This window comes from Asterias amurensis, chromosome 2 (assembly GCF_032118995.1).
Source record: "Asterias amurensis chromosome 2, ASM3211899v1".
Lineage (NCBI taxonomy): Eukaryota > Metazoa > Echinodermata > Asteroidea > Forcipulatida > Asteriidae > Asterias > Asterias amurensis.
Window position 1 is genome coordinate 3,651,305 of NC_092649.1, and position 19,468 is coordinate 3,670,772.

At 38.3% G+C, this 19,468-nt stretch overlaps 1 protein-coding gene across 1 annotated transcript; it reads left to right on the forward strand.

The window, feature by feature from the left end:
* Positions 1-3,220: 3,220 nt before the first annotated feature.
* Positions 3,221-9,346, forward strand: LOC139954416 (monocarboxylate transporter 12-like). The gene is made up of 4 exons (XM_071954209.1): positions 3,221-3,629; positions 3,765-3,908; positions 5,600-6,442; positions 7,216-9,346. The coding sequence occupies exons 1-4, from the start codon at positions 3,398-3,400 to the stop codon at positions 7,350-7,352; spliced, it is 1,356 nt and encodes a 451-aa protein (XP_071810310.1). The 5' UTR covers positions 3,221-3,397; the 3' UTR covers positions 7,353-9,346.
* Positions 9,347-19,468: the final 10,122 nt, after the last annotated feature.

Below are 19,468 nucleotides of genomic sequence, written 5' to 3' on the forward strand. Positions count from 1 at the left end.
CTTTTTCTCAATTGTTAGCCCAACATAACATGTGTGCATGCATGACACGATGATGTTTGAAAAACACAGTAAGCGGAAAATGGTGATCATAAGCGCAGAGTTTGGTGGTTAAGAGTTCTGTGAAATCAAATCGTACTAGATCAAACATCAAACCACCGACCCCCCAAAATGTTAAAAATCGTAATTAATTAACCACGTGACCCATATTTGCATATTTAATTGGGAAATCTTTGTAGCACCATATCTCAAGAAGTACACTGCCGTTTTTTAGACTGTAGTTAAAGACTCCTTGGGGATTGGAGATTAGCCATGACCCCATGTCGACCTCTACTTCCGGGTCAACCGGAAGTGGCACCATAACTCATTCAGCATTTTCGTCTTTTTTTTCAATGATAGACTCCTTGATGGTCATTTTAGCTCATAATCCAAGCAAAAGAACACGGAACAGCTTTGTGTTTGTTCACAAACACCTTATGTCTAGTTATTATTATTAATATTACTATTATTATTGGCACGCCAGAGATCTGAGACCGTGATTACTGCGTGCCGGAGCTCTGAGACCGCCGGAGCGCTGAGACCGCCACACCGGCCCGGTGCGGCACGATTCGGCAACAAAAACTCCAGCTATGAAATGGTAAAGCCCTCGGGATCGGGTAAACAACTCCTTAGGGAATGCTGTGCGCGTCGCGCGTACCGCGTGATATGGCACAACTGTCGTTGCTCTCGGCCAATATGAATGAAGAAACTGTCTTAGAAGCACAGGTGCAAGCTCGCGTGTCACGCCCATGTTTCAACACTTTTTATTGGTCAAAAACAAAGGATTATACACACCCACGTGACGCGCTCTTCACCAACAGGAATAGTGAAACTGTCTGATGTATTTATGAATGCCCTTTAAAGGCAGTGGACACTATTTTTAATTACTCAAAATAATGATCATCATAAAACCTTTCTTGATTACAATTAATGGGGAGAGGTTGGTGGTATAAAACATTGCGAGAAACAGCTCCCTCTGAAGTGACGTGGTTTGTGAGAAAGAATCAATTTTTCACGAATTTGATTTCGAGACCTCAAGTTTAGAATTGTAAGTCTCGAAATCAAGCATCAGAAAGCACACAACTTCGTGTGACAAGGTTGTTTTTCTTTCATTATTAGCTTGCAACTTCGACGGCTGATTGAGCTCAAATTTTCACAGGTTTGTTTATTTATGCATATGTTGAGATACACCGACTGTGAAGACTAGTCTTACACATTTCCCAATAGTGTCCACTGACTTTAAAGGTACATCTGGCAGGATCCTTCCAGTTGCTCAAGGCTCCTGGCGGTATAGATCTTGCCATCGCAACGTCCACAGCTCGAGTTTGTGCCGACCGAGGTGTGACAACAATGGAAAACAATCAATGAAAATCAAAAGTGGATGGTTACATAAACAATGTTAGAATCTATTAAAAAATAAGCATTGAATTTGTTTAAAATTTGTCTAACAAGTCAGTGTAAAGCTGAGAAAACCTATGGGGCGCCGTTTGTCCATTAATAGTTTTACACTTTAAGGCATGTTTTTACCATGGTCTATAGCAATTAGATGTAAACCATAAAAACTGTTGCCAAATCCTGTTATGGTTTACATACCAGTAAAGTATTTGTTGTGTATAAGTTTATGGTTTACAAACCATGAACATACAAAAAACAATTACAATCGTAGTTCATAAACCATGTAAATTTACGCATCTTAAAAACATGGTTTATAAACCATAAAAACTGAAGCATCAAATTCACGGTTTACAAATCATGAATTATAAACCATGAAAATTGAGACATCTAAAAAACATGGTTTATAACCCATGAAAATTGAAGAATAAAAATCGTGGTTTACAAATCATGGTTTATAAAGCATAACAAATGAACCATCAAATTATGGTTTCTGATCATGGTTTATAAACCATAAAAATCGAGACTTCTTAAAAAACATGGGTTTATAAACCATGAAAACTTACACATCTAAAAAACGTTGTGTGTGAACCATGGAAATTGAAGCATCAAAATGAAGGTTTATAAACCATAAACAAATGTGCACTAACAAACTATGGTTTATAAACCATAGAAATGTGCACTCAGAAATCATGGTTTACAAACCATAAAAAATATGCACTCAGAAATCATGGTTTACAAACCATAAAAAATGTGCACTCAGAAATCATGGTTTACAAACCATAACAAATGTGCACTCAGAAATCATGGTTTACAAACCATAAAAAATGTGCACTCAGAAATCATGGTTTACAAACCATAAAAAATGTGCACTCAGAAATCATGGTTTACAAACCATAAAAAATGTGCACTCGGAAATCATGGTTTACAAACCATAAAAAATGTGCACTCGGAAACCATGGTTTACAAACCATAAAAGTGTGCACTCACAAATCATGGTTTATAAACCATAAAAAACGTGCACTCACAAATCATGGTTTACAAACCATAAAAAAATGTGCACGCAGAAATCATGGTTTACAAACCATAAAAGTGTGCACTCACAAATCATGGTTTATAAACCATAAAAAACGTGCACTCACAAATCATGGTTTACAAACCATATAGAAAAATGTGCACTCAGAAATCATGGTTTACAAACCATAAAAAATGTGCACTCAGAAATCATGGTTTACAAACCATAAAAAATGTGCACTCACAAATCATGGTTTACAAACCTTAAAAGAATGTGCACTCAGATATCATGGTTTACAAACCATAAAAGTGTGCACTCACAAATCATGGTTTATAAAGCATTAAAAAAATGTGCACTCACAACTCATGGTTTACAAACCATAACAAATGTGCACTCAAAAATCATGGTTTACAAACCATATAAACGTGCACTCACAAATCATGTTTTATAAACCATAAAAAACGTGCACTCACAAGTCATTGTTTACAAACCATAAAAAATGTGCACTCAGAAATCATGGTTTACAAACCATTAAAATGTGCACTCACAAATCATGGTTTATAAACCATAAAAAACGTGCACTCACAAATCATGGTTTACAAACCATAAAAAAATGTGCACTCGGTGTGAAGTGTTGTTCCGCGACGCGTCAGTGCATGGCCGCTTCTTTGAAAGTCACTCAACTATACCGATGTATTGTATTTTTTAACAGGTATTATTGTAAAAACTCGTTGACCAAACGAAACCAGACAAGCAAATTGTGCAAGAGGAGTTGCTTGCAGAGTGGGTGCGCCTTTCCACAAAAATGTCATGTCAAACGTTCATTAGTGGAAACGTACGTTATCTCAGACATACAAGACACACACACACTGAGTTTCAGTAATATATTGCTGTGTACTGGATTGTTTTGTATTTATTATCAAGGCGTTTAAAGACTTAGAGGGGTGTTCAAAAATGAAGTCCGGCTGTTTAGAACGCGTTTTATACTTTCTAACTGAAACTCTACAAGATGGTGGTCTTCATGGTTGGATTGTTGTGTTGGGTTTATTTACATCCAAAGTAGCTTGGTGTATTTTGGTAAAAGGTCTAGGTATGATGTTACCTACACTACAGGAACAGTTCGACACTTCAACTTGGTTAATTGGCTGGATGGTTGCTTTTGTCCACTCAGGAACCTTTTTCTCAGGTAAGCATGACATTCAGCCAAAAACACAAAGCAGGACAAATACTGCAATTAAGCAGTGATACATCCTTGTGCAAATGTTTTTCTTTTCTAAATGTTCGTTTTACTTCTGACATTATTTATTCTCTTTCCTAAAAGGTGTCCTAGCAACGCCACTAATGGAGAGATTTGGCGCTAGGACTGTGGTGACAGTGAGTGGATCAGTTGCCGGTATCTCCATGATAACTGCGTCATTCCTATCTAGTTTATACGTCATCACCTTTATCTTAACTGTATTTACAGGTAAATAAAAAAAATGGGGGATCACGAAAACTATCAGTTTCTTGTAAGAATACAAACAAACCAATTCAACATGTAGACATTTGACAAAGAGCATCTTGTGTTTGTTACCCATTATTTATGTTCTACACGGGTCATTGTAAATGACGGTATCATATTATGTTTGTTACCCATATTGGCACACAAGCAGTTCGCTTAACCTTACTCCAAAATGTCTTTAAATTGCTGCTTATTTTTTAAGTATTGCATACCCAATCATACCTCATACCTGTATTGCTTGTTTAGTTTCGACCTAAATGTACATTATTGTATTATTGTTTTGTATGAGAGCATTGAAATAAATGTATGTTCGACACGGGGCATTGTGTATGATGTCATCGGCCGCGAGTGTGTGACATAATCATCAGCATCTTCCTGAAGTACAAAATGTTCGATGACAAATTACTTAAGATTCGAACTGCCTCTAGCTTATGATTCGAACTGCCTCTAGCTACCGGGCAACCTCAGTAGTCCTAGTTGGTAAGACACTGCTCTAGAATAGCACGGGTCGTGGGTTCGAATGCCACCCGAGTAACAAGGCATATGATATTTTTGTTCACATGACTCCGGAAAGTACTAAGTATACAGTGCTAACACACACATCGGTGTATGGGTAAAAAACAAAATAAAGACAAATTACTTTGTATAAAGTTAATAGTATTTTTAAATAACTGGTTTGGAGACTGTTCGCAGGTTATATGTTATTATTGCCTGCACGCATACCTTTCTATTTTAACCGTTCAACTTATGGAGGACGGCCAAGTATCAAAATAATCAACCGTGTGTCCAAATTGAACAATCTGATGTACATTTTAAATACAAATAATAAAACAAATAATACTACTGCCTATATTGCATTATTAGTATCCCTCCTCGTTCTAACCATAATATATGTTATATATATAACACATTCTTACATAGCGCATTTCACAATAAACCGTATCAATGCGCTTTACATTAGTCCCTTGGTCATTGGGCCAATAACATCCCTTTAATCTTTCTCAGCTCCCATTAGAGAGTACACAGCCCCGAGCTGCCGTGGCGCTCCGACAGCTTTTCATTCACAATATCAACCTCTACCCTCGCATGTACCCATTTTTACCCCTGGGTGAAGAGAAGCAATTATAGTAAATTATCTTGCTCAAGGACACAAGTGTCACGACCGGGATTCGAACCCACACTTCTGTGTTACAACACCCCTTTCAAATATTCTACCTTTTCATTGGTTTAGAGCGCGTCACATGATATGTCTTGGACGGCGACCGTGTGATAGTGCATCGGTTTGCTGTGTGCTAGTCCGAAGACTATAATCACACGGCGTGCAGTACCCAGACGTCTATTTACCTACATCGAACCCAAACGATTGTATATCTGTGTATCTGAAACGCGCGTACGAACGTTACGTGTACGAGAATGATAAATAGTCTGTTGGGTCCGGTGTTATACAACAAAAATGTACTGCTTTTACTCTTGCTTTGGTTAAAACGCTGACTCCCTCGGTTATCCCCGGACCGGTCCATTTTCCCTCGGCTGCGCCTCGTGAAAATAGAACGCTCAGGGGATCACTGCGGAAGTCGTATTTTTAACCATATCACTCGAATCAGTCAGTATTTGTATATTATATGGTTGTTTAAATTGTGTGTTTTGCTTTTCAGGATCAGCAGTTGGCATCTCGTTTGTGATAACCAAGCATCTAATCGGAGGTTATTTTAATAAATCTGTCACAACAGCGTACGGTTTTGCCTTTCTAGGTAACTCGATCACGTTCGTGGCGTTTGTGCCCTTGGTACAGCTTTTCCTAGATATCTACGGCTGGAGGGGAACAATGCTACTACTCGGAGCGTTAGTGTTACATATTACTGTCATTGGAACTCTGATGAAACCACCTGCAGCTAGTGGGAGTCAGGATGGTTATGAGGCAGCTCTCACAGACGAGGAGCAAGACACCAGTGAAGACAAAGTGGCATCAAGCAACCGCTTTGGCTGTTCTTGTTTTACCAAAGTGTACTCATTTGCTAGAGATACATTCCAGCTTGGTTTATTCTCATCCCTATCATTCTGGCTGGTCTTATTTGTGTTCATTGTGATGGATATTACACATTCTGCATGGTTAATATATTATGTTCAGTACACTACTGTGTCGAAAGGATTCACACTGGAAGACGCATCACATTTTGTTGTCGCCTTTGGAATAGGGGCAATGATATCTTCCATTGTGATTGGTCCATTGTTTCAAGCTGTGCAGGTTGTCAGCGCTTACGTATGGCTTGCGGGAGCTTTACTTATGGCCGCCATGTATTACGCTGTCGATCCATGGTTGACGTCTTATTGGCCGATTATGGCGAATACTTTCTTGTACGGAAACGCTTCATCATCGGCTTCTATACTCATAGATGTTGTCAATAAGAAGATATTCGGTAAAGAACGGTTGGGCCATGCGGTAGGATTGTTTGGACTGTCGTCAAGTGTGACGTCACTCCTTCTGTTATATTTTCCAGGTGAGTTTTTGTTCTCGTCTTCAGTGAAAACACTATCAGAATGCAACTTCAATAATTCGAAACAAGGGCGGAGAAATATGGAAGTGTTAATACTACTTGTTATAGGCAGTGGACACTATTGGTAAATACTCAAAATTATTATTAGCCTAAAACCTTACTTGGTTACGAGTAATTAATGGGGAGAGGTCGGTATAATAAAACATTGTAAGAAACGGCTCCCTCCGAAGTAATTTAGTCTTCGAGAAAGAAGTAATTTTCCATCAACTTGATTGTCTCGAAATCAAGCATCTGATAGCACACCTCTTCGTGTTACACGGGTGTTTTTTTTCTGTCATTATTATCTGGCAACTTCAAAGACCAATTGAGCTAACATTTTCGCATATTTGTTATTTCATGCCTATGTTGAGATGAACACCAACTATTAACACTGGTCTTAGACAATTACCAACAGTGTCCACTGTCTTTACAAGAATATGCTTATTGACCTCTGAATATTAACCGTTGACACACAATTTTTGCGTCATAACTTGTTAATAGAGGGCGCTTTACAGATGCTACAGCAACGTCTTTTTCAAATGACGCACAGTTCATCTGAGACGCATCTTTTGAATGTATATCTTCGGTTCTTGTTAAACAAAAAGTGAAACAGACCATTAAAACTTGTTAAATGTTTTTGATTAATGAATTATGGTGACACTAGTTTTGGGTGACTAATTTCTCCTGCTAACTTGACGTTTTACGTTGTGATATTTTGTTTTGTGTTTACCCTCCAGGCTTGATATACGACTTAACTGGAGACTACACCGTGGTCTTCAGTCTAATGGCTGCTGTACAATCACTGACTGTTGTTGCGGCACTGGGTTTAGGCTGGAGACAGACACGCCACAGTTCACCCAACTCAACCCAATAAAACTTTGTGAGGCATTGCGGATGTGGTAGTGGTGTACTGTTTGGTTTGGGTGTACACGCACAAATCAGAGCCGTCTACACGTATATACCATTGGACTGAGAGTTTGCTATTCGGAGCCAAGAAACGCATAGGAAAACTTGTGCAGCATTTGAAGAGTGGCGTACAGCAACCATGTGACAACAAAACTGGCCCTCCATGTCGCGACTCTCTCAAAACACAGTCTGACACAAATTCACCCAAACCTTATAGTGTTGTAGCGTTGTGTCCGCAATATCTGAAAAAGGCTTAAAATGATGATCTTTTACAACACCAGTATTATCAGAACCGGAGAATAAACAATTATCATTCCTTTATTTGGGAGGCTCTATTAAAACAACAGTAATTCATAAATACCTCAGACAGTTTCGCTAGTCATATAAGTGGAGAGCGCGTTACGAGGGGGGGGGTTAAACATTTGATAATGACCAGTGTTTATAACCGGTCGTGAGCGGATACTCTGCGCTAGTCTTGGTGCAAGACGTTTCTTGTTACGGGCGATGCGGGAACTGTCGGTGAGTATAACTATGCCCTTGTAACGTCTCGTCTCGATTATGCTAACTCTCTTCTCTATGGAATATCATCTGTTGACTGTCAACGTCTTCAACTGCTCCAAAATCGTGCAGCTAAACTGCCAGGCCAAGAAATATGACAGAGTCACTCCCATTATTCACGATCTTCACTGGCTGACAGTCTCCAACCGTATCAACTTTAAAATACTTACCCTGGTCTTCAAATGTCTCAATACCGCCTCTGCGCCTTCCTAACGGATCTCATCCAGTTGTACAAACCTAACAGATATATACCTCCGGTCATCTACTGACACCAGACTACTTGCCATCCCCAAAACACGCACCACTACTGGGGAAAAAAGCTTCCACGCTGCTGCCCCCAAACTCTGGAATGATTTACCTCACAACATCCGCCACTCTAGCTCACTAGCAGCCTTCAAAAAATCTCTCAAACACACCTGTTCAACTGATTTGCTTGCTTTTATTTATTATTTGCTCTTTGTTTATTTTGTGTGTACAGCGCTATGGTACTTTCCCCTGTTAGTTAGAGCGCTTTATAAATACCTTGAGACCAGAAGAGTGAAATCATATACCAAATTTAAGCTTAGAACATAAGCTTTACTCTAAATGTAAACAAAATTAAAAATCTTAATTAATTAGCCACGTAATCTTCATTTGAATATAACTGGATGCAGTCGCTTCCATGTTATTGTTAAATATTCTCTTTGGTAAATGCCATACAGTATGTACCTATCATGAGTTGTGATTTCTTGAGATGAGTCTCCGAGTTTGAGCATAACTGGATGCAGTCACTTCCCTGTTATTGTTAAACTTTCTCTATGGTAAATGCAATTCAGTATGTACCTATCATGAGTTGTGACTTCTTGAGAGGAGTCTACTCAAGTCTCTTTTTCTTGTTTTTCTACATACGTTCTGGACCACAGCGCAGTTTCTCTTTCTTCGTTTCCTAACCGAGTTCTGGACCAATATGCTTTGTACACGAAGGTTTAGGGTTTTCGTTTAACGAACGTGCGTATATAAAAAGGGGTTTTTGACGACGACGACATAATATGGTGTCCACAGAATTACACTAAACTTAAACAGTTTGAAGATCATGACAGTTGAAGCTTCCCTTAAAATATTACTTGCTGTGGTGTTGTAGTTTTTGAGAAATGAGTGAAAAAATGTCAAATTTAGACTCCGTCGGAGGTGGCGTCCTCCGTGGACGAACATGCATAATTGAATAGGGGTTTTTGACGACGACGACGTCGTTGTCAAAAACCCCTAAAGGCATCTAATACTACATTTCAACCCTACTTAAAAGTTATAGGCCTTAGCAGTTCATATTTCGTGACAATGTTCGCAAAATAATGAAACGGGTTAGATTTTTTTTTCATCGTATAATCCTTCAACTTCTTTTATAAATTATTGATTTGTATTACTCATTTCCTTTAAATGCCAACATCCTATTCGTTGTTTTTTATAATTATTATATTTTAGCTTAGTACAGTTATAATCTTCATTTTTCTTTTCATCGAATTGGCTCATTTTCTATTTGTCATTTAATTAATATGTTACTTATGTTGAAAATGGGGACATTTTCTTCCCCCAGATAAAAGTAATGTAAGCCCTAAATCAGTGTTTATTTTGGAATTTCAAGCTCCAAGAAACACAAAGCCCCTTCCAGCCCTAACCCCATTAATCTTCAATTAACAAGCTTCTGTCCAACTTCCTTGCCCATGCACTCAAGCCCATAATTCACTTCCAAGGTATGCACACCTGATACCCCCAATGGACCATGCACTTGACCACCACCAACATCTGGTCAGTGACAACACTTTTATGGAATATGCACTGACCACCACCAGTATCTGGTCAGTGACAACACTTTTCCCATGCCCTATAAAATGTCCTCAGTTTCACTTTTAGTTTATTCTTGATAGTTCTGGTTAGCCCAGTGCAAAGTCTCGCACTGTGGCCCGATCCAGTATTGTTCAATTCTTGCTTCTCTAAGTAAAACTGTACTTCTATATTCAATGTCTTTGTTAAGCCAAAGAGTTATTTAATAAATCTCTTCACTCAAAGCCCAAAGACAAGAATCTACCGAGTTCTATTTGTATTTATCATCGGCCAGTCTACAATATTAGTGACACCCATTTCACGTGTTACATTGAAACGATAATTATTTCGCCGGATTATAATCCCCTCTGTTGATATACGTCCGGTAAACCCTCGGCATGTGCATTGGCTTTATAGCCTAGTGGTCATCAGTCGCGTTTACTTTGCTGATACTTGCGAATTCGAATCTCCGGATCGGAATAATACTTTTTTTATCCCCAAAACTAAAAAAAAATTATTTCTTTTTGTAATATTTAAGATAGATTCTTATCTTTATATCGATATTGTTGCCTTTTCTTTTTCTCAATTGTTAGCCCAACATAACATGTGTGCATGCATGACACGATGATGTTTGAAAAACACAGTAAGCGGAAAATGGTGATCATAAGCGCAGAGTTTGGTAGTCTTGGTCCCAAGACCATTGGTGTTGCGCGGTCACACACAACCAAAGTTCCGATTATGCACGGCAAAAACTGTCCAGGCTTGTAATGAACGAATGCTAGCGGGCGCTCTGTTTCTCTGATTTAGATCTCACCATGGTCTTGAATATTTGCAACGACGGGTCTTAACTTTTTTATTGTTTTTCGGCAAATCTCCCCCGACTTTCCGGTGGAGCCAATCAGAGGCTGCGTTGCGGTTGGCTCATGAATAATTCATCAGTGTTGTGCATGTAGTGTACAATGCATGCAGTGATTCCGTTGCATGACTTTTGCTTTACTCTGTGTGTGGGTATATATGTTTTTATTGGAGTATAATAATGTCCAGATCAGTAGGATTTGAAACTTTGACACAGGGTGGAAATACGATAAAGAAAGGTTTGTGGTACCAGCACAAACATTTCTGTGTATAATGTCCAGATCCAGACACCTGCATTGCCATGATATGCAGCTTGAAATGCGATCGTGGCGTTATGCTCCCGACGTGCCAGGGCCCACACTGATGAAGCCTGTATTGGCTAAACAATTTGCTTATAGTTAGCACAAAATAGTATTGCTTAGCAGAAACTGGTTGCCAGCCAATTTTTAATTAAATTTGAAATTTTGTAGTGCCCAAGTAAATTTTTGGATAGTAAAGAAATTTTGTACAGTATTTTCTGCCAAACAGATATTAACTGGTGGGCCCTGTAGTGTTATTCACAGTGAAAGTTTTTTAATCTTGGGGAAGGAAATCTTAAAGGATTCAAAAGCGTCTTTGTGAGAACGTATTTTGAAACGTAACCGTAGCTGCATATCTTGGAACGTAAGCGTAGCTTGACTCGGGATTGAAAGCGTACTTTTTGATATTGTAGCGTAACCTATTAGTATCTTGGAGTGTATAAGCGTAGCTGAGTAGCTGCGTAGCTTGGAACGTAACAGTATCTTTTGGTGGAGCGTAAGCATATCTTGGAACATAATTCGTAGCTGCGTATCTTGGAACGTAAGCGTAACTTGACATGGGAATGAAAGCGTACCTTTTGATATTATGGCGTAACTTGAAGGAACGTAAGCAGATCTGTAAGCGCAGCTGAGTAGCTGTGTAGCTTGGAACGTTGACATCTTTTGGAACGTAAGCATATCTTGGACTGAATTGCGTAGCATCTTGGAACATAAACGCAGCTGCGTATCTTTGAACGTAGGCATAGCTTGACTCGGGCTTGGAAGTGTACTTTTTGATATTATAGTGTAACTTGAAGGAACTATATGCGTATCTTGGAACGTAAACGTAGCTGCGTATCTTGGAATGTAAGCGTAGCTTGACTCGGGCTTGAAAACATACCTTTTGATATTATAGTGTAACTTGAAGGAACGTAGACCTAAGCGTATCTTGGAACGTAAACGTAGCCGAGTAGCTGCGTAGCTTGGAACGTAACCATATAACATTTTTTTTTAATGTAGTCGTAACAATATCTTTTGGAATAACTCATGAGAAATTTCGAGTTTTGATTGCTTGTCCAGCGGCGACTACTGCTATTCAACTCCCAGTTATTTGAGGCGAATAGTCGGGTCATTAAATTCCACTAGTTGCCCAGTTTAATCATTACCTCAAAAATAACTCTTCATTCACAGAATTAAAAAAATAATACTTTGTTTGACAAAATTATGCTTTGAGGGAATTTTGTTTTAGCATTATTTTTATTTAAACCTTTTATAAAAAATTCTCATAATTTTTTTAAGCTACTCACACAATAACACTGTCAATATAACAATATGCGATATTCCTACGTTTTGACATCATCAAAATTACCTGAAAACTCATAACAAAAAGAAATTAGGGGCCATGAATTAAAATGGAGCATATTGGAACGTTGCGATCATAAGAAACAACGGATTCGACACCCGCAAGCTGGGAGTTCATAGCGCCTGGGATTTAACACCTCCAACCCCCACGAGACACGGCATGGGCGGTACGTGATATTCCACAAGGCTTATTTCACGTTCCGATTGCTCCACGCCGTGGGGCCATACAGCGTCCGATACACGGACTCTCTGAATGCTAATTTTACGTTCGATTTTTGACCATTATTTACGATTTCAAATCGTCACGTATCCATAATCTGAATAGGTACCTATACTTAAAATTTCACTGTTTTCCTTTTAATAGGCCTATAATGACCACGGAATCACTCTTTGAGCAAAGATTATTAAAAATAGACCGCCGATCATATTGACCTTTGACTCGATCTAGTTTGAATAGTCATCTTCAATTCGTCACGTGATATGAATATTGCATACATTAAAAGTAATTTACATAGTCTGGCCACGCCTTCAATTTGCAAATATCCAAGACCATGGTGAGCACAGGACATGGTGAGATCCGTAAATCAGAGAAACAGCGCCCGCTAGCGTTCGTTCATTACAAGCGTGGACAGTTTTTGCCGTGCATAATCGGAACGTTGGTTGTGTGTGACCGCGCAACACCAATGGTCTTGGAACCAAGACTAAGAGTTTGGTGGTTTAGAGTTCTGTGAAATCAAATCGTACTAGATCAAACATCAAACCACCGACCCCCCAAAATGTTAAAAATCGTAATTAATTAACCACGTGACCCATATTTGCATATTTAATTGGGAAATCTTTGTAGCACCATATCTCAAGAAGTACACTGCTGTTTTTTAGACTGTTTGTAGTTAAAGACGCCTTGGGGATTGGAGATTAATTTTGAAAAACCGTGACCTCAAGTTGACCTCTACTTCCGGGTCAACCCAAAGTGTGGCAATATCGATTTTCAAACTGTTTCCAGTTAGAGACTCCTTGGGCATCGGAGATTAGCCTTAGGTTACCATGACCCCATGTCGACCTCTACTTCCGGGTCAACCGGAAGTGGCACCATAACTCATTCAGCATTTTCGTGTTTTTTTTTCAATGATAGACTCCTTGGTCATTTTAGCTCATAATCCAAGCAAAAGAACACGGAACAGCTTTGTGTTTGTTCACAAACACCTTATGTCTAGTTACAATTGCTTTGTTTGCAAGATTTGTAATAAATGATTCAAATTGCAAAAACTGTCAAAACAACATGATTACGTCATCTAGTAAAAGTGTATTTTGGGTGACGTCTGTCATCGGTAATGTTTTTGTTAAACCAGACCTTTACCAGACTGTATGCTGATGGTAAAGCATCAAAGGATGTATATTTCAACCTAAAAGGCATTAAACAACGCCCTTTCAAATCATTTCACAGTCACTTCCGGTTGAAACAGGTCAAAAGGTCAACAAAACATATCCAACATATCCATTTCTGTAAAGTTCGTAAAGCCCTTTCATATGACAAATAATAATAATAATACAATGGTTTATTTTAATCAGAACAAAAAACAACCAAAAGGTTGACAACATTCAAATTTACAAAGTTTTTACAGAATTAAGAAAAATGGAATTAACAATAAACAGGCAAAATCTATACATAAATACACACAAATTTAAAGAAAAAAAAAACATTAACGTATAGATTGTCAAAAATTTTGACAATCTATACGTTAATGGTTTTTTTTTTCTTTAAATTTATAAGCTATTTAATAGCTTATGTAGTTTAGGAAATATGAACTTAGGAAGCTCTCAGATGCTTGATTTCGAGACCTCAAAATCTAATTCTGAGGTCTCGAAATCAAATTCGTCGATAATAACTTCTTTCTCGAAAAATACGTTACTTCAGAGGGAGCCGTTTCTCATAATGTAGTATCAACCCTTCCCAAGTACTCGTTACCTAGTAAGGTTTTATGCTTATATATTTATTTTGAGTAATTACCAATAGTGTCCACTGCCTGTAACTCAATGTATAATGTTTTTTACTCTGACTGTAAGTATTTTTAAGTAATGTTTTTTCCTACAAATACAAGACCATGTGTAAAACAACCGTTGTGCTGATATCATGTAAAAAGATATTGAAAGTGCGTTGAAAGACAACATGGCGGATATTACCGTTCGTTACTAAATTCGGGGTAAAAAACACCTTTTTTACAGTTAAAAGTCCATTATTCAACAGTTTGAGAGTGATTTGGGTGCATATGACTCTTGTGCATATATGTAACGGTTGACTTATGTTCAACTGTTCTGTTAAAGTGCATTTAAAAATTGTTGTCGTGAGTTGTCGTGAGGGGTCGTGAGTTGTCGGTATTTAGTGCGACCCAAATAATTTAATAACTAAGTAAAAACTTTTTCCCGGCTTTCCTGTGATTTCATTTGGCCTATTGGCTGTTTTTTTTTTTGTTTTTTTTAAACCCACAGTTACTTTTGAATAATGTTTTCGTGGTCATGCAATTAACATATTGTGTAATATAAATTTAAAAAATCTATCGGTATCACAACCAGGGGTTCTGTGTTTCAATTATTTTTTGAGAAGATCGGATTTGTCCTGTCTTGTCTCGCTCGGAATTAACTTTGGGAGGAAAAACACATTTTTGGGGGTAGGGCGGTTATTAGCAAAGGTTCTAAATGGTTGACTTACCAACAATTTAAAAAGCCATCTAATTAGTTTTCAAGAGGCTGAGAAATTTTGAAATTAATTTTGTAGTTACACACTATGGTTGTGCATCACCAAGGCGCATTCCCACAGATTTCACGCCGAGAAACTGAAGCGCGCCCTCCATCAGGTCCAGCTGGGAAGCCTAGCTGGTAACATACAGCGTATGCCCCTATACTTGTACACTTGCCCAAAGTACCAGTCTATTTGTCCTGCTCGTCACGAGTTCCGTCTGTTTCTCGCCTCAGATCTACCATCTGTAATTACGGATCGTAAACCGGACTACTCTACGTGTTTTGCGATTATTTGCACAGTAATTGCGATTTTACACACAACGAAGTGAAAAAAACTATCAGTGAAAATGGCTGAAACATGGCAAATCGCTTTTATAATGATGGTAATGTGCCTCCCTGTCGTCTCTGCATTTGATGCAGGCGATGCCATAGCCCTTATATTTGGGCTAATATTCGGTATTCTTGGGATTTGCGCTTGTTTAGGGTGCTACGCCCGGAAGAGATCTGGTGGTAATCTGTAACGTTGAGCTATGGATGGGAGAGATGATGGTGGCCGGCTGGGGACGGGAGGCGTAACTACTCCCCATCGACTGGCTGATGGCTCCCCCCCCCCCCCCCCCATCCCATCGGCTGGCTGATCTGGCTGGCATAGCCACCACCACCTAACCACTGAACTGGACCAATAATGAACTTTTGTTTGAGTACACAGCAAGAACTACTAGAAGAACTACCTATGGACATGACTCCATCTTGCATGTTCTTTTGGAATGACCGAGACAGCGAGTAAAAAAGAGCCAGACAGAATCCATTCCAAGATTGAACTTGAAAAGACAGTTGAATGGACATGGATCGACCCTACATCCATCCCATCCCATCCAATGATGTTTCAATTTCAACGCACAATGTCAACGACACTGGAAACTATCTCGGCATTTTCTGAAAGATTTCTTCACGGTTCTTGCTTGTGTTTCTGCGAGCTTAACTCAATTAATTTGTACATAAAGAATATGTAGTGATCAGTGACCGGCTGATGAATTTGAGTATTTGATAAATTGAATAAGTCCATGTACATTGATGATGCAGGAAGAGGGTTTTTTTTCGTCCATAAAATCCTTCATCAAAATCGCAGCATTTCAAATAACTAAACCAACTACATGTTAAAGTTTGACGGTGAACACACTGCAGGTTACAGACAAAGTTCTAGCAAAGACTTCTCAAAGCTTCTCATGTCGGTGTTCGGACACTTCGTTGAGCTACAAACTGTTTATTTGTGAGAGTCATTTAACCCTTGATCAATCCATCCATCTGGAGTTGACCTCAAGCTTTGATTTTTGCAGGTAAAAACTTTCCAGCCATTGAATTCAAGAATAACGTCTCTTCAATATTGTCAAGTGGTTTTGAACAACTGCCTCGTCACTGTTTTATGACACTGTTCTTGTCTCCCCTTCTCTCTGATTGTTATTTCGTCTGTTATCATCAACGAGGAGGCAGAATAAGAAGCTGATGTGCTACAGAGGAACTTGATGCTTTACTTTGTCTCAACTAGCTTAATTTCATCCAATGTTTGCAAATAAATAGTAGTGTACGTATCTTTCCAAAACCTAGTCACATGGTCTCAAGCAGACCATTATAAGATCTTGATAATTCATTCGATCGTTATGTTTACAGTTTAGGAATTTTACATCAGGTGACAACATAAGTTAACTTGAGATCTCCAACTACTCCCATATCTCCAAGCAAATTGGGTTTATTATTCACACTGTTAAACCACAGTGGTTAGTTTACATGTAGTATTTTTAAAAGAAGACTACAATTAATTATTACTTCTATCATTGAGATCAACAGCATTTAGGGCTAGATAGCTCAGTTAAGCACCAGCACGTTAATCCAGAGTCCGCTGGTTCAAGTCCTGCTCTAGTAAATTTTTCTTTTTTTGACACGTGTGAGAAAACTGAATTCTGCAGCTTGTTATCAAAAATTAAGCTATACTCCATTTTGTTATTTATACATTTTTTTAAGGGCGCCTTTGGTTATAATAATTATTATCATAAAACCCTTCTTGATTACGAGTAATGGGGAGAGGTTGATAGTAGAAAACATTGTGAGAAACAGCTCCCTCTGAAATGACGTAGTTTTTGAGAAAGAAGTAGAGATGTGAATCAGTGTTTGTGATGTCACTGTAGTGTACCAGTCACCACAATTTAATACTATGTTTTGGTAAGCGGCCAATTTCTGGTAAGCAAAATAGAATTGACAGCAGATGTTGGCGTTTCAAATACCAAGGCCCAATTTTCTTGAGCTGCTGCTTAAGCACACAAAATTACCAAGCCTGACAAAAATATGTGCTTACCAGAAGAGGGGTTACCGGCCAAAATTTAATGTCAAATGTTCCATACATGTATGTGATTGGTGTCCTGACTGCTCATTTTTGCTTAAATAATGGGAAATCGTTAAGCAATATTTCTATCACTCAAAGCAGTGCTATGAAATTAGGTTTATAAGCCTTCGTGTAGCTGTCTTGTCAAATACTTCAGGTGGAATATAATATAGAACATTTTCCACAGACAATGTGCATACATGTAATTCTTCCAGTTGTCTGCATGTGGCTTTTTGATTTCAAGTCAACTCACCAAACAATTGAGATTTGTTTATGCAATTGAATTCCTGGATATCGCCTAAAAAAACACAAAACCAATTGAATGGACAAAATTAACAATAACTGTAGCATTTTCAAGCAGGCCCATTCAATTAAAATGATGGTTCTTTTCACATTGTCTAATTAATAATATACTGATTGGGCAAAGGTGTTAATTTTATTTCTCAGTTACAAAAATTAAGATGTTTAAATATTTGCGTTTAAATACTTTGATACAAACACGCAGTACCATGCACTTGGAGTTCATTTATGTTGTTCTGTCGTAATACTCTACATTTTCCTCGATTTGTTTTTTCGTCACGAGAATATAAATGTTATGATCAATCCATGTGCAGTGTATTTGCAGTTTGTTTATCTCTAATGATTTACTACAAGCTTTGATGAAATCAATGCGCATGTAAACTTACATGTAGTAGAAACTTACACTTTCTTAATTATGTACTAAAAACTGTCTAAATAAGTGTCTAAATTTCTTATCTCTTATTAAAACAGGTTATTTAATCCAGAAAATTCTAGAGAGCAGAGTGATTTATTTCTGTTTAACATTACATTTATAGAAACAGTAATGTTAGTGGTGGTGGGCGGGGGGGGGGGGGGGGGTGTAGAGTGTACTCTTTACTTCGACGGTCGTACTAGCGAGAAAGACGAAGATGTTTCAGGTTACAGGTTCGATACCATTTTGTACATGTACAATGATTGTGATGAGCCGTTTATATTGTGTTGAGCCGATTTGCTATGATTATTCCGCACATTGTCTTCCAAAAATGTCCCAGATTAAAGAAAAGACAACATCGCAGACCATCTTGATGCTCACCTTGTTTCCTCAAAATTGTTGGGTTTTGTTTTGTTTTGTGAAGGACCAAATTGTTGCTCTCACTTTGGCGTAGCCGCAAACATTATGTAGATATAGAACAAACAAGTTTAGTTGTCAGCAAAATATTATCCGATATCTATTCATGAGACTGTGGATGACTTAGGAGTACTTAGCATTAGCATTGGTGGATTAATAAATCTTTTGTAGTCTGGCTCATCCGTGACAGCGCCCTCTTTTTTGTATAAATGGCGGCGAGGACGCCAGGACGCCAGGACGCCAGTCTCAAATTAGATTGGGTGGGCCCTTTTGTAGAGACAGGTACCTGCTACTCAGATCCAGTGATTCCATTTGATACAAAATGACATTGGATATAATGCAGTGACTATAAGCTACCGTAGCTGGTTTTGTTTTTAATTTGTCTGAGGTCACCTCGGACGACCAATCAAAACACAGATAATATGGAAACTTTTATTTCGGTCATCAATGGAATCACTGATAAAAAGACATCAGGGGCCCAGTCTAGTCTCAAATGAGAGGCAGGTGAGATACTGCATTAGTCATTATGGCCACCAGGAGACTTGACATTTAATTGTTATGTGATTAGTTTGCACATAAATTCAATTGTGGACCCAGTGGGAATGCAGTCTTATACAAACACACCAGCTGAATAATTTTAAAGATGTGTTCCCTTGCACATCAAAAAAACGATAAAAATCCATTTGCCGTCCTTTTGACCGCGTGAGGGCGAAAGTGGACACATTTCACGTCATGAAAATGAAAGTAAACAATTTTCCCCCTTTAGTATTTTGTTTTTGTGTTGAGGCAAAAAAATACAAACAAACTTTATCATTGTGATCATGTGATGCAAGACATAATAAATAAAATAAACTACAGCATTTACAAGGCGCACTTTACTGAAAAAGAGAAACATTCAAAGGCGCCGGTCAAGTTTTGTCAAGATGTTGGAAAGCAAGCAAGAACAAGTGTGTTTTGAGTTTCTACTGGAAGAGAGTGATGTTGTGGACTTG